Source organism: Hyla sarda, chromosome 5 (genome assembly GCF_029499605.1).
Source record: "Hyla sarda isolate aHylSar1 chromosome 5, aHylSar1.hap1, whole genome shotgun sequence".
In the NCBI taxonomy this organism is placed as follows: Eukaryota; Metazoa; Chordata; class Amphibia; order Anura; family Hylidae; genus Hyla; species Hyla sarda.
In genome coordinates, this window is record NC_079193.1 from 314,966,028 (window position 1) to 314,981,431 (window position 15,404).

At 42.9% G+C, this 15,404-nt stretch overlaps 1 protein-coding gene across 2 annotated transcripts in view; it reads right to left on the reverse strand.

Moving 5' to 3' along the window:
- The window catches only part of LOC130274184 (uncharacterized), a 139,652-nt gene that overhangs the window by 118,284 nt on the left and 5,964 nt on the right, over positions 1-15,404 (reverse strand). The window contains exon 1 of one of the 2 annotated variants that reach the window (XM_056522206.1): positions 2,182-2,754. The exons of the other annotated variant lie outside the window; for it this stretch is intronic. Within the exon in view, the coding sequence (XP_056378181.1) occupies positions 2,182-2,191 (10 nt within the window). The 5' untranslated portion in view covers positions 2,192-2,754. Of the gene's footprint in view, positions 1-2,181; positions 2,755-15,404 lie in introns of those variants that run through there. 2 annotated transcript variants of the gene reach the window in all.

The following is a 15,404-nucleotide window of genomic DNA, read 5'->3' on the forward strand; positions in this document are numbered from 1 at the left end:
CTCCCCATGCACCTTTCATCCCCCCATAACACCCCCCTGCACCTCTCATCCCCCCATAACACCCCCTGCACCTCTCATTACCCCCATAACCCCCCCCCTCATCACCCATATAACACCCCAAGCACCAGTTCCCCTGCACCTCTCATCACCATTGTAGTCTGCAAACAACATAGCCCCCATCCAACCCCCCCCCCCCCCCACACACCCCGTTCACTCACCCTGCCGGGGTTCGGTGCAGCTGCTGCTCCTGTCAGAGTGTCACTGCATGGGGAGGATCCGTCGGGAGGCTGCTGGACTGGAGATCGCGCCGGGACAGGTCAGGTGACTGGAGTAGACGTGCGTGCCTGCGCGGGGCACGTCGACTCCCATCAGCCCCTGGCCTGTCCGGCCCTGCCGTACTTCTTAAGGGGCCTGCGCCTTAGAAAGAGCGGGCCTCATAGTCCTGCGGGCCCCCCAGACTATGAGGCCCGGTCATAGTTCTGACGGGTACCCAGCCAGGAGTCAGTGAGTGACAGTCGCAGTCACTCACTGTCTAGCCGGAAAAAAAAAAGTACAGGGACGTCCGGGCCTCCCTGAAGCTCCGGGCCCCATACAAGTGTATGGGTTTACCCCCTGATGGCGGCCCTGTGCACTGGGTCCGATGGTAGGACCGGCCCAGCGTGTGAGGGCGGGCCCCCTCCCACGCTGGGCCCCTGTGCAGCTGAACCGGCTGCACAAGCGATATGTCCGCCCCTGAGTACACTGCACTCATATGTATATACAGTTCTCTGATATTATACTATACAGTACACTACACATATGTATATACAGTTCTCTGATATTATACTATACAGTACACATATGTATATACAGGTCTCTGATATTATACTATACACTACACATATGTATATACAGTTCTCTGATATTATACTATACAGTACACTACACATATGTATATACAGTTCTCTGATATTATACTATACAGTACACTACACATATGTATATACAGTTCTCTGATATTATACTATACAGTACACTGCACTCATTTATTATGTATCCACACGTCCTTTATACTACACTTCTTTACTGTATCAGACATATAAAGCAGCACAATGCACAATATTTACATTATCTTTTCACAAATCCAGATTCCCAGAAACACCAATTGCTTCACATAAAGAGTAGGAGGAAAAGTTTCGTTATGAAAATGTGGGAAAATCCCGTCTTTACAGCGAATATAAAGTGAACGAGGAAGCTGAAGAGACTGTCACTTTGTGAGGACTGTGTGAGGAGAAGGAGCTGTGCTGGAGACTGCCTCCCCCTGCACGCTCTGTGGGGACTATGCCTACACGAGGATTGTCTCCTGCCCCTGTAGGGAGAAGCTGGTGACTTCTACACCCGCACATAGAGGACTGACAGGACAAGACGCCTTAATAAATGGAGCATTGGAGACACCCGACCTAACAGGGTATATATATATATATATATATATATATATATATATATGTAAGGTGCCACTTACAATGTGTCTTATTCATTGCTATGGTGTTGTATATATATATGGAACAGTCACAGACATTTCTGCAACAAATCTGCCAAGGGTGGATATAACCTAACAGTGCAGCATGGACTGCATGCGGAGGATTATACCTGGACTCCACTGCTTCTCCCGGGCTGGCACCACTACTTCTCCTGGGCTGGCACCACTGCTTCTCCTGGACTGGCACCACTACTTCTCCTGGGCTGGCACCACTGCTTCTCCTGGACTGGCACCACTACTTCTCCTGGGCTGGCACCACTGCTTCTCCTGGACTGGCACCACTACTTACCCTGAGCTGGCACCACTACTTCTCCTGGGCTGGCACCACTGCTTCTCCTGGACTGGCACCACTACTTCCCCTAGGCTGGCACCACTACTTCTTCTGGGCTGGCACCACTACTTACCCTGGGCTGGCACCACTACTTACCCTGGGCTGGCACCACTACTTACCCTGGGCTGGCACCACTACTTACCCTGGGCTGGCACCACTACTTCCCCTAGGCTGGCACCACTACTTCCCCTAGGCTGGCACCACTACTTCCCCTAGGCTGGCACCACTACTTTTGGGCTCTACAGGCTGCATATAAGCTTTTACATGCCAGGAGCTGTTGACGCATGCTGGGACTGAAGACCAAGCCTTTCACTCTGAGATGTCTACTTACCATTTACCATGGTCTGGAAGGTGGGTATATGTGCTGGTGGTGGGTTGTAGTCATCTTGAGGTGTCTTGAAGAGGCTTTATCCTTACAGAGTCCATGGTTAAGCCTGTGGCTCCAGTCACTGACACTGCAGCTGTAACTGTGGGAACCCTCCATGGGGTGAGAGGCATTACCACAAAGGATCCATGTCCCTCCTATGGGCTTTTCTAGTCCTCGTGAACTTCCGTGTTTCCACTTTCAGTTTCAAACATTGGAATGAATGGTGCTGCCAGAAGAGGCTTGTGTATCACTAGCAAGCTTGGGTGTGATTAGTTTGCATTCTGTCAGGCTTTTAACCCTCCTCTCACCCTGACAATTTGTCCTCTGTCTGTAGTTGCAGTCCTAAGTTCAATGCCCTACACAAGGCGGCTTTTTCTTTTCTGACTAGTATCAGGAATTCCACCTGGCACAGCCCCGGAGGCTAGTTAACCCCTTAAGGACGCAGGGTTTTTCCATTTTTGCATTTTAATTTTTTCCTCATCACCTTCTAAAAATCATAACGCTTTCAATTTTGCACATAAAATTCCTTATGATGGCTTATTTTTTGCACCACCAATTCTGCTTTGCAGGGACATTAGTCATTTTACCAAAAAATGCACTGCAAAACGGCAAAAAATTAATTGTGCGACAAAATTGAAGAAAAAATGCCATTTTGTAACTTTTGGGGGTTTCCGTTTCTACGCAGTGCATTTTTCGGTAAAAATGGCACCTTATCTTTATTCTGTAGGTCCATATGGTTAAAATGATTTCCTACTTATATAGGTTTGATTTTGTCGTACTTCTGGAAAAAATCATAACTACATGCAGGAAAATGTATACGTTAAAAATTGTCATCTTCTGACCCCCTATAACTTTTTTATTTTTCCGCGTACGGAGCGGTGTGAGAGCAATTTTTTTGCGCCTTAATCTGAAGTTTTTATCGGTACCATTTTTTTATTGATCAGACTTTTTGATCGCTTAATTTTTTCATGATATAAAAAGTGACCAAAAATACGCTATTTTGGATTTTGGAATTTATTTGCACGTACGCCATTGACCGTGCGGTTTAATTAACAATATATTTTTATAATTCGGACATTTCCTCACACGGCGATACCACATATGTTTATTTTTATTTAGGGTGCATTCCCACAGGGCGTATACGCAGCGTATTTGACGCTGCGCAAAAGTTATGGCAGCAGCGGGAAATACGCTGCGTATTCCTTGCTCACTATACACACAGGGCTTTCCGGCGGCAGCCCTATGTGTGTAGTGAGTTTTAGAGGCGGGGCCGTGTGCCGGCGTGTCTGTGACGCGCGGCTCCGCCTCCAAAACTCACTGCACACATAGGGCTGCCGCCGGAAAGCCCTGTGTGTATAGTGAGCAAGGAATACGCAGCGTATTTCCCGCTGCTGCCGTAACTTTTGCGCAGCGTCAAATACGCTGCGTATACGCCCTGTGGGAATGCACCCTAAATAAAAATAAACATATGTGGTATCGCCGTGTGAGGAAATGTCCGAATTATAAAAATATATTGTTAATTAAACCGCACGGGCAATGGCGTACGTGCAAATAAATTCCAAAGTCCAAAATAGCGTATTTTTGGTCACTTTTTATATCATGAAAAAATTAAGCGATCAAAAAGTCTGATCAATAAAAAAATGGTACCGATAAAAACTTCAGATTAAGGCGCAAAAAAATTGCTCTCATACCGCTCCGTACGCGGAAAAATAAAAAAGGTATAGGGGGTCAGAAGATGACAATTTCCCGCTGCTGCCGTAACTTTTGTGCAGCGTCAAATACGCTGCGTATACGCCCTGTGGGAACGCACCCTAACACTGTTTTTTTCTATGGGAAAATAAGGGTGATTCAAACTTTTATTAGGGAAGGGGATAAATGACCTTTATTAACTTTTTTTTTTCACTTTTTTTTTTTTTTGCAGTGTTATATCTCCCATAGGGGCCTATAACACTGCACACACTAATCTATTACACTGATCCCTGCAAAGCCATAGGCAGTCGATTGCTCAAGCCTGTATCTCAGGCTTGGAGCAATCACACGTCGATCGGACGTGACGGAGCAAGGTAAGGGGACCTCCGCTCGCGTGCTAGCTGATCAGGACATCGCGATTTTATCGCGATAGTCCCAATCAGCCCGACTGAGCTGCCGGGAAGCTTTCACTTAAATTTTAGATGGGGCGATCAACTTTGATCACAGTGTCTAAAGGGTTAATAGCGTGCGGCACAACGATCGGTGCCGCACGCTATTAGCTCAGGGTATGACGCGGGGTCACGGCGTGACCCCGTTTTAAATACCGGGACCGGGCGTAGGGTGTACAGGTACGCCCTACGTCCTTAAGAAGTTGAATACATATAGAGGGACATTTACTATTGCGTTTATGCTGTTTTTGTGATGGCAAAATGGTGCATCTGTGGGTGCAGTTTCTTAATGCGCCTTTTTCGTATATGCCCTTTTTTTAAAACTGACTGTGAAATCCAGCTGTGGGCACTTTCCCAAGCAGCAGACCATATTTATTATTTGCCCCCTCTGGTAAAAGGGTGAATAAAATGGCGCATCAACCTTAAACAAACCACAAATTCATTCCATATCAAGGCAAACTTTTCATTGTGGCTGGAGACAGCGTAAGCTGAGCTAAAATTTGAAAGGTGCTATATTTATTAATACCGTGCACCTCTATAGTAAATTTGGTGCCAAAAAAAAAAAAATCTGTCAGGGAAAACTGCATCCTACAGCCAACATTGATAAATGTCTCCCTAAGACCTATTCCAGTGGTCTCCAAACTGTGGCCCTCCAGATGTTGCAAAACTACAACTCCCAGCATGCCCGGACAGCCAACGGCTGTTCGTGCATGCTGGGAGTTGTAGTTTTGCAACATCTGGAGAGCCGCAGTTTGGAGACCACTGACCTATTCTGTAATGTGCACTTAAGCCTCTGTTCATATTGAGGTTGGTTACCTACTACTTATCATTTTGTTCCTATAAAATACATTTTTTTATTCCATTAATGTCCCCAATAATTTTTAAAGGTGGGTTGTATCAATGACAAGTGGACTCTCATTGCAAGCCATAGTATTGTACACATTTGTATCAAATAGATAGAAACCAAGTTCTATTGGGGGAGATTTATCAAAACCTGTCCAGAGGAAAAGTTTCCCAGTTGCCCATAGCAACCAATCAGATCACTACTTTCATTTTTAACAAGGCCGCTGCAAAATGAAAGAAGCGATCTGATTGGTTGCTATGGGCAACTGGGCAACTTTTCCTCTGGACAGGTTTTGATAAATCTTCCCCAATTATTGTGTCTACCATTAAAGTCAATGCACAAAAAGAGTGAAACATATCGGACCCCTACACATGCCTATTCTGTGTGTGCAGCTTCCTCCACCCCCTCCTTAACACACACACATACACACATACATACATACACACATATACACATACATACACACACACATACATACACACACGTACACACACACATATACACACACATACACACATACATACATACACACACACACACACACATACACACACACACATACATACGCACACATACACACACACACAAATACACAAACATACACACACATACATGCACACACACATACACACATAGACACATACACACACACACATACATACACACATACATACACACACATACACATACATACATACATACATACACACACAGACACACATACACATACATACACACACACACAGGCACACACACATACACACATACATACATACATACATACACACACACACATACACACATACATACACACATATACACACACATACACACATACATACATACATACACACACACATACAGACACACATACAGACACACATACATACACACACATACATACACACACATACATACACACACATACACACATATACACACATATACACACATACACACACATACATACACACACACATAGACACATACACACACAGACACATACACACACAGACACACACAGACACATACACACACAGACACACATACACACACTTGCAGAACTGTGAGAGGCCTGGCCCCACCACCCTGCTCTCCTGTCTGTGGAAGATCCTAGGACAGAGAGATGAGGAGGAGGAGGAGAGTGAAGGGGATGGAGGAGGGTAGGACAATTGTCATGAATGGGAGCATGTGTCTAAGTCCCCTAAGCTACAACATAGACATGCATACCTTCCCACATATAAAATAGGTGCACTCTAAATGCCTTTCTATCCCCTCAACAAAAACAATTATTAACCTATAAAGGTATATTATGCAAAGCAAACCAGATTCTCCACTAAAAGTTAGATAGGAAGAAAGAAGATAAGTGGGTAGCAATGATACCTTTTGGCTAGCTAAAAAGATATAGATTTCAAGACTTAGGTACTTTCACTAGGCATGTTAGGCTGGGTTCACATATATCAGGCGTCCGGCATAGTTTCCTTCTGGCATGCAGTAGAGTGAAACGGATGCTAGAACTGATCCCATTCATTTGAATGGGACAGTTCACAATCATCCAGCGTCTCAATTTTGACTCCAGATGGTTGGACACGCCGGAGGACACCAGACAGAGGAACGCAGCTTGCAATGGGGAAACAATCATCATTGTCATCAGTTGTGGCATCAGTTGCGTCATGATCTAGGCGGAGTTGACCTATGTCGGATGCCAGACATATGTGAACCCAGCCTTACAGGTCACCCATCTGTACACAAGCTGTTTTGGGGTCCTTGTCCCTCATCAGTATAGACCAGAGTGCTGGTTGGTACCTGTCATAGCTCTACATTCTGCAATATTCTTCCTGACAAATGTGGCAGCATCAGCACAAAGGTGAACAGAGCCTTAGTAGCTTTGGTGCACATCCTTTACATTTTTTACCATTTTATTGACAACGCAACCTACTGTCTATCATATCTAAGGGCCTGAAAAAATGCAACATTCCAAACCTAAAAAGTGTTTGCAAATGCATAGATAAAAATTTAATATATTTATTAAATGTAATTCATAAAATATAATAAAGACAATAAAAAAAATAAAGACAATTTCACAATGTCATGCATGTATATACACTATGCTGCAATATAAATGATGTATATAGTATGTTTATTATAGTTTGTACCTCATATTATAAGTGGTACACGCTATAATAAACATACAGTAGTACCTCAAGTTACAATATTAATTGGTTCCAGGACGACCATTGTATGTTGGGACCATTGTATGTTGAGATCATAACTCTATGAAAACCTGGTAATTGGTTCTGAAGCCCCAAAATATCATCCAAAAATAGGAGTAAGTGAGGATTAAAGAAAAATAAGCAGATGACTAATATAGATAAAGCAAGTCCTTACATATAAAAGTAAGAAAGATCTGCTGGGAGGTGTAAATCACTGTCTAGGTCAGTGTTTTCAAACCAGGGTGCCTCCAGCTGTTGCAAAACTACAACTTCCAGCATGGACCAGTGTTTCGCAACAAGAGTGCCTCCAGCTGTTGCAAAACTACAACTCCCAGCATGCCCGGACAGCCTTTAGCTGTCGGGGCATGCTGGGAGTTGTAGTTTTGCAACAGCTGGAGGCACTCTCGTTGCGAAACACTGGTCTATGTAGAGGACAGGAGCTTCTTTAGGGTCCTGTACAGTACACGCAATGTCCTAAAAAAGTAAAATGGAGCTGGCATTACCTGGTGTCCAAGCAGCTAACCATGGCATAGGTTAAAAGTAGTACAGAACATGTAATACCTCCCTGTACTGTAGGGGGCGCTACCAGACAGCCAGTCAGTGCATGCACTTTAGGAATACAGGGGTTTTACCAGTGAATGCCCATTCTGATTGGTCAGTTCTTCCAGCCATTGGCATGTTTTGCAGATTCCATAGCATTGTATGTTGAGTCTGGTTTCAAGTTACAATGGTCCAGAAAAGACCACTGTATGTTGAAACTATTGTATGTTGAGGCCATTGTAAGTTGAGGGATCACTGTACTGCACACTGCATGTATTGTATAATGCCTACATATTGGGAGCCAATGAGAAGGGCTAAGTTACTCCCAAACCTGACCAAGTGCAGTGTAGCCATAGAGTTATACTTGGAGGAAAATCAACAAATTGGCCAACATGAGAATATATAGTAACAGGCATCATTGTATCATGTTAGCGTATGTAGCTCAATCAACAAGATATATAAAGGATATAAATTAAAGGGGTACTCTGGTGGAAAACTTTTTTTTTTCTTTTTAAATCAACTGGTGCCAGAAAGTTAAACAGATTTGTAAATTACTTCTATTAAAAAATCGTAATCCTTCCAGTCCTTTTTAGGGGCTGTATACTACAGAGGAAATGCTTTACTTTTTAGATTTCTCTGATGTCATGACCACAGTGCTCTCTGCTGACCTCTGCTGTCCATTTTAGGAACTGTCCAGAGCAGAAGAAACTGTCCTGCTCTGGACAGCAGAGGTCAGCAGAGAGCACTGTGGTCATGACGTCAGAGAAATCTAAAAAGTAAAGCATTTCCTCTGTAGTATACGGCCCCTAAAATGGACTGGAAGGATTAAGATTTTTTAATGGAAGTAATTTACAAATCGGTTTAACTTTCTGGCACCAGTTGATTTAAAAAAAAAAAGTTTTCCACGGGAGTACCCCTTTAACGACGAAGGACGTAAATGTACGTCCTGGTGATGCGGTACTTAACACACCAGGACACACATTTACGTCCTAAGCATAACCGGATCATGCGCGGCAGGTCCCGGCTGTAGATCGATCCCGCGGATGTCCGCCATTAACCCCTCAGATGCCGTGATCAATACAGATCGCGGTCACTTAATTGGATGATCGGATCGCCCGCAGCGCTGCCGCGGCGATCCGATCATCCAGCACAGCAGCCGGAGGTCCCCTCGCCTGCTTCCACTGTCTTCCGGGAGTCTTCTGCTCTGATCTGCCTTCCTGCAGACCAGAGCAGAAGATGACCGATAACCCTGATCAGTGCTATGTCCAATACATAGCACTGAACAGGATTAGAAATCGAATGATTGCTTTAAATAGTCCCCTATGGGAACTATTAAAGTGTAAAAATAAAAGTAAAAATAAGTAAAAAAATAAAGTAAAAAAATGTGAAAAACCCTCTCCCCCAATAAAAATGTAAATTGCCCCCTTTTCCCTATTTGACCCCCAAAAAGTGTTAAAAAATATTTTATATACATATTTGGTATCGCCGCGTGCATAAATATCTGAACTATTAAAATAAAATGTTAATGATACCGTACGGTGAACGGCGTGAACGTAAAAAAAAAAATAGCTGCTTTTATAACATAGCTGCTTTTTATAACATTTTATTCCAAAAAAAAATTAATTAAAAATGTATTAAAAGTTTTATATAAGCAAATATGGTATCAATAAAAAGTACAGATCACGGTGCAAAAAATGAGCCCTCATACCGCCGCTTATACGGAAAAATGAAAAAGTTATAGGTCTTCAAAATAGGGGGATCTTAAGCGTACTGTTACGCCGAGCGCTCCGGGTCCACGCTCCTCCCCGGAGCGCTCGCAGCATCCTCTCATTCGCAGCGCCCCGGTCAGACCTGCTGACCGGGTGCGCTGCAATATCACTCCCAGCCGGGATGTGATTCGCGATGCGGGAGGCGCCCGCTCGCGATGCGCATCCCGGCTCCCGTACCTGACCCGTTCCCCGTCTGTCTTGTCCCGGCGTGCGCGGCCCCACTCCTTACGGCGCGTGCGCGCCGGGTCTCTGCAATTTAAAGGGCCACTGCGCCACTGATTGGCGCAGCAGGCTTAATCAGTATGTTCACCTGTGCACTCCCTACTTATACCTCACTTCCCCTGCACTCCCTCGCCGGATCTTGTTGCCATTGTGCCAGTGAAAGCGTTTCCTTGTGTGTTCCTAGCCTGTGTTCCAGACCTCCTGCCGTTGCCCCTGACTACGATCCTTGCTGCCTGCCCTGACCTTCTGCTACGTCCGACCTTGCTCTTGTCTACTCCCTTGTACCGCGCTTATCTTCAGCAGTCAGAGAGGTTGAGCCGTTGCTGGTGGATACGACCTGGTTGCTACCGCCGCTGCAAGACCATCCCGCTTTGCGGCGGGCTCTGGTGAATACCAGTAGCAACTTAGAACCGGTCCACCAACACGGTCCACGCCAATCCCTCTCTGGCACAGAGGATCCACCTCCAGCCAGCCGAATCGTGACACGTACTAATTTGGTTAAAAAGTTTGTGATTTTTTAAGCGCAACAGTAATAGAAAAGTATGTTATCATGGGTATCATTTTAATCGTATTGACCCAAAGAATAAAGAACACATGTCACTTTTACTGTAAATTGTACGGCGTGAAAACGAAACCTTCCAAAATTAGCAAAATTGCGGTTTTCTTTATAATTTCCCCACACAAATAGTATTTTTTTGGTTGCACCATACATTTTATGGTAAAGTGAGTGATGGCATTACAATGGACAACTGGTCGCGCAAAAAACAAGCCCTCATACTAGTCTGTGGATGAAAATATAAAAGAGTTATGATTTTTTGAAGGCGAGGAGGAAAAAATGAAAACGTAAAAAAAAAAATTCTGCGTCCTTAAGGCCCAAATGGGCTGCGTCCTTATGGGGTTAAATTCAATGCATAAAGCTGATGTCTAGCAGAGTAATAAAAACCAAAAGGAGTCATCCACATGACTCTTCTGCTTTTCATGGGTATTTGGTTTACCTCAACTTTTCAGCACCAGGTGGGTTTAATATCGTTAAAGGGTAGCTCCCACCAACCCTCTTTTTTTTTTTTTCTGTCCCTGCCTATTGCCCTTCTATCCCTAACCCCCTCCCTGCCTTTATTTTTATATTTATTGACTAATAAATGGCATTTTGTCTGCTTGGTAGTGTGCTCACTACCAGGCAGACTTCCCCAGCAGGCACCACGTCACTGATGCCTGCTGGGGGGGACTTCCGCCCTTAGTTCTAACAGGGTGCCTCCAGCTGTTTCACAACTACAACTCCCAGCATGCCCTGACATCTATTGGCTTACAGGGCATGCTGGCAGTTGTAGTGGGGAAACAACTGGAGGCACCCATTCATACAAACCGCCCGCCCCCACCCCCCTCCCCTCACCTCCGGTCGCTCAGATGGATAGAAGAAGCCGGGACCGCGAACTCTGCACTGCGCGGCGAGCTGCGGAGAAACGGGGAATCCAGATGCAGGACGTGCCGGGGAATCCAATTCAGTTACCGGAGTCTGCAGAGAGAGTGCAGACTCCAACTGGGCTGAGGTACAGGCTGCGTGCCTGCTGCGGCCAGGGCGGCTGCTCCTGGACTTTACTGCGCTGGCTTCCTGCCTGTTTGATTGACAGACAGGAAGCCAGCACGCAGTGAATGAATTTCGACTCATTTGCCCGGCTGAAATGAGTCGAAATTCTGTAGTGACGTCACTGCAGAATGCATTCGGCCACTAGGAGGGCGACCCCTAGTGGCCGAATTTATAAGTGATTTTAAACTGTTTTAAAATCACTTTTTTAAATTAAACTATATTAGAGATATGTTGTAGTACTTAAGTACTACAACATATCAATTTTTTGTTTTCATGACAGTGCCCATTTAAAGGGGTACTCCACTGCCCCAGCGTTCTGAACATTTTGTTCCAAAAGTTGGGAGCGGGCTGTGGGGGTCTTAGAATGTGAGCATAAAAAATAAAAAAAAATTAAATGCAGGGTCATGAAGAGGTTAAAAATAAAAGACACTTATGCACTAGAAATGGTACATGTTTTTTTGTAGATTACTTTTTCCTTTTTTTTTTTTTTTTTAATAGTGTGATTTCTCCATAGGTTTCTATATAGGAAAAATGGCTAAAAATAACATATGAAAAAGGCTTGTCTAAAAAAAAACAAAAAAAAAAAACAGAAAAAGGCTACAAGACACATGGAAATCAGTGTGTTTTTTGCAAGTAAAAAAAAGCATGTGTGAAGGATATATAGTGAAAACAAAAATCAGTATAAAATGTCAATCCAAAGCAATGTAGTAATGTTAAAGGCATTATATTTCCATGTAATCCTTTAAGACATATGTATATACATTGTTAGTGATATCAAGACTTTCTATTGATAACTATTACATTTGTTACCATCAGAAAATTAATCAATTTAAAAAATATAAACCTATAAGTTATTCTCATCATGGGCAGCAGGAAGTACCCCTATCGTGACCTGTATACTCATAAGTACTTCTAAGGCAAGTAGCACCAGACAAGGCAGAAACTGAGGTGGAGGAGGTCCATGTCATGTGACCGACAACTCGGGGTCGATTGATGGGCACCAGGGGTGTCTGACCAGGTTTTTTAACAAATAACTATTATTATATTAACATATAGACATATCCTATATAACAATATAAAATATAGATCAAAATAAAAATCGTGCTTTGGAATAAACAAAAAAGAAAAACATAAAACGAATAGACACATTTGTATATTAAATAAATTAAATATAAGTCCCACTATGCAACATAATAAAGACATATCTGGTATCCTGGCAAATATCAAAACCTGTGAATTAATATATTACTTGATGATTAGTATATCTTGGCATAAGAAAAATACAAAGTGTGGTGCTTTTTTGTGTATTGTTCCCATAATAAAAATAAACAAATTTACTACCAAAGTATAAGTATGCTAAAAAGACACATCAATATAGTACAACTCTTCCTGTAAAAAACAAAATAGGAAGTCTTCAAGGGGTTCACTATTGATTGTTATTTCTGTAATTGGGACATGTTTATTGAATATACCATACTGAGCAATGTGATTGGAATTAGCATAACTAAACATTGACCTATCTCAAATCAATCTATCTATTTCAAATCTATCTATCTATCTATCTATCTCAAATCTATCTATCTATCTATCTCAAATCTATCTTTCTATCTATCTATCTCATATCTATCTATCTATCTCATATCTATCTATCTATCTATCTATCTATCTCATATCTATCTATCTATCTATCTATCTCAAATCTATCTATCTATCTATCTATCTCATATCTGTCTATCTAATATCTGTCTATCTATCTATCTATCTATCTCATATCTATATATCTGTCTATCTAGATTTCCAAAATGGGCAGCACTCCATAAAGTAAAGATGCATGGGTGTCAGCTGTGGCTTTTGGACCCAGTTTAGATACAGTACTTTTTCCAATACGGTGAAAAAGTGTTGCTCACCAAGCCATTTTCAAGCAGCAAATAAGTGAACCAAGGGACTTATTTATGGTCACGCAGGACCAATACAGTAATTAAACTTATCCTGACCATGTATATCTAATTTTTATGTGTCTAGCACCTTTATTTACTTTTTAATTTAGCTCACTAGTCTGAATTCCTCTTAAAGGGAGGGGGCGTGGCCTCACTGTGCAGGTCTCCGCCCCATCCCTCAGTATGCTGTCTGCTCACATCTCCCCTAGCATTAGCAAAACTACAACTCCCAGCATGTCCTCTCTGACAGTAGCGGGACACAAGCTGACAGTGGGAGGATTTTTCCTCCAGCCGTGAGCCCTGCGCTCACAGCTGTCAATCAAGGAAGTGTGTCCATGATGTAGGTGATGACGCATGGACACAGCAGGACTAGTATGTGTCCAAGCAGACAGGCGGGGGGGGGGGGGGCAGTTGTTTGACTGGATTTTTCAGTATGAAATACTGAAAATGTTCTAATGAAAGCAATTGCAAAACCTATTGGTTATACATGCTTTACAACATATCAAACGTTTTTGCATCTGACGGTGCCCATTTAAGTGAGTTCTAATATGATTTTATAAAATTTTTTACAGATTCAGAATGAAAGTAATTTCACCTCTGACCGGAACAACAGATTATTTCATTCAATACTATCACAGAGATCAAGATTAAGTCGGATTGCTGTTATTTTTTCCCCCCTTTTTTTTCTTTTTTCTTTATTTAACTTTTATTATTTGGGCATCAGGGAGAAAATATAAGAATGTGGATTGTCTGGATGCAGCAAAACTTCTCCCGCACTGGGAGTCAGCTGGGCATGGTCCTGTAAGCTGATTGGATGATGTTGCAGTTCCAGCCTCTGTCACTCCGATCTGGCTTATCTTGGCAGATTAGTGACCCATCGGGGCTTCTATGATGACCGAAGACTGGATACTTACCCGTTACGGACATTTGGAGGGGCTGCCTGTGCCAGTTGATCTAAACACTGCTGCAAGCCTGCCATTACTACTGCCCACTTCACAAATGGACACTGCTAGCTCTGGAGCTTGATACGCATGCGCTGCCCGCTAGTGAAGCCATCTCTATTACAACACAGATACCAAATCCTGATTGGTGCACGCAATCTGACTTCCTCCTGCCACAGAGACGGCCTTTTGCCTTGCGTCTGCGCAGTTATTTTTTAGGCACACTATCGTGTTTATACTGTACTGTATCATGTGCTTGCTTCAGTGGTGAGTGTCCGCTCATATTTCAATATTAATTGCATTAATCAATTATTGGTTTTAATCTGCACTATGATTTTAATATATGATGCGCTGATCCTTCTGATATATATGCACCTTACTTAAGTACTTTGCACATAATGACCGTGATTTACTATTGTAACCCTGACATGTTTTGTTGGGTTGTGCACCAGAAATTCTCTCTGCGCCAGAAATTCTCTCTGCGCCAGAAACCCAACATATTTACTAAGGTTTACACAGAAAATGTGGTGGATTTGAGCTGAGGAAAACCCCACAGATCAGAGCATGTGTAAAAAAAAAGCAAAATGTAGCGAAAGTGGAAAACCTTAGTAAATACTGTGGGAAAAAAAGTTTAGGGAATTAAGACCCAAAAAGAAACCTACACAACACTCTTAGTAAATGAGGGCCAATATGTCCTCAGCCTTCTGATGCACTGTGTAATATGGAATTATATGTTTGCACTTTATTGATTGATGAATTGTTTATTGTAAAAGGGGATTATTTAAGAACCCATGTATGACTCACTAATTATGCAAGAGAAACGTCGCACTTTGTTTGCTGAGAATGGAATAAACACTGCACTTTATTGACCTTCTTGTGTGCTACGCTCCTTTTCTTTGGATTGATGTCTGGATTCCCTGACCGGGAACCATATGATGGCGTGCGACTAATCTGGACATTTTGCTTGATTGGATGTGCTGTTCTTCTGGACTTTTGTA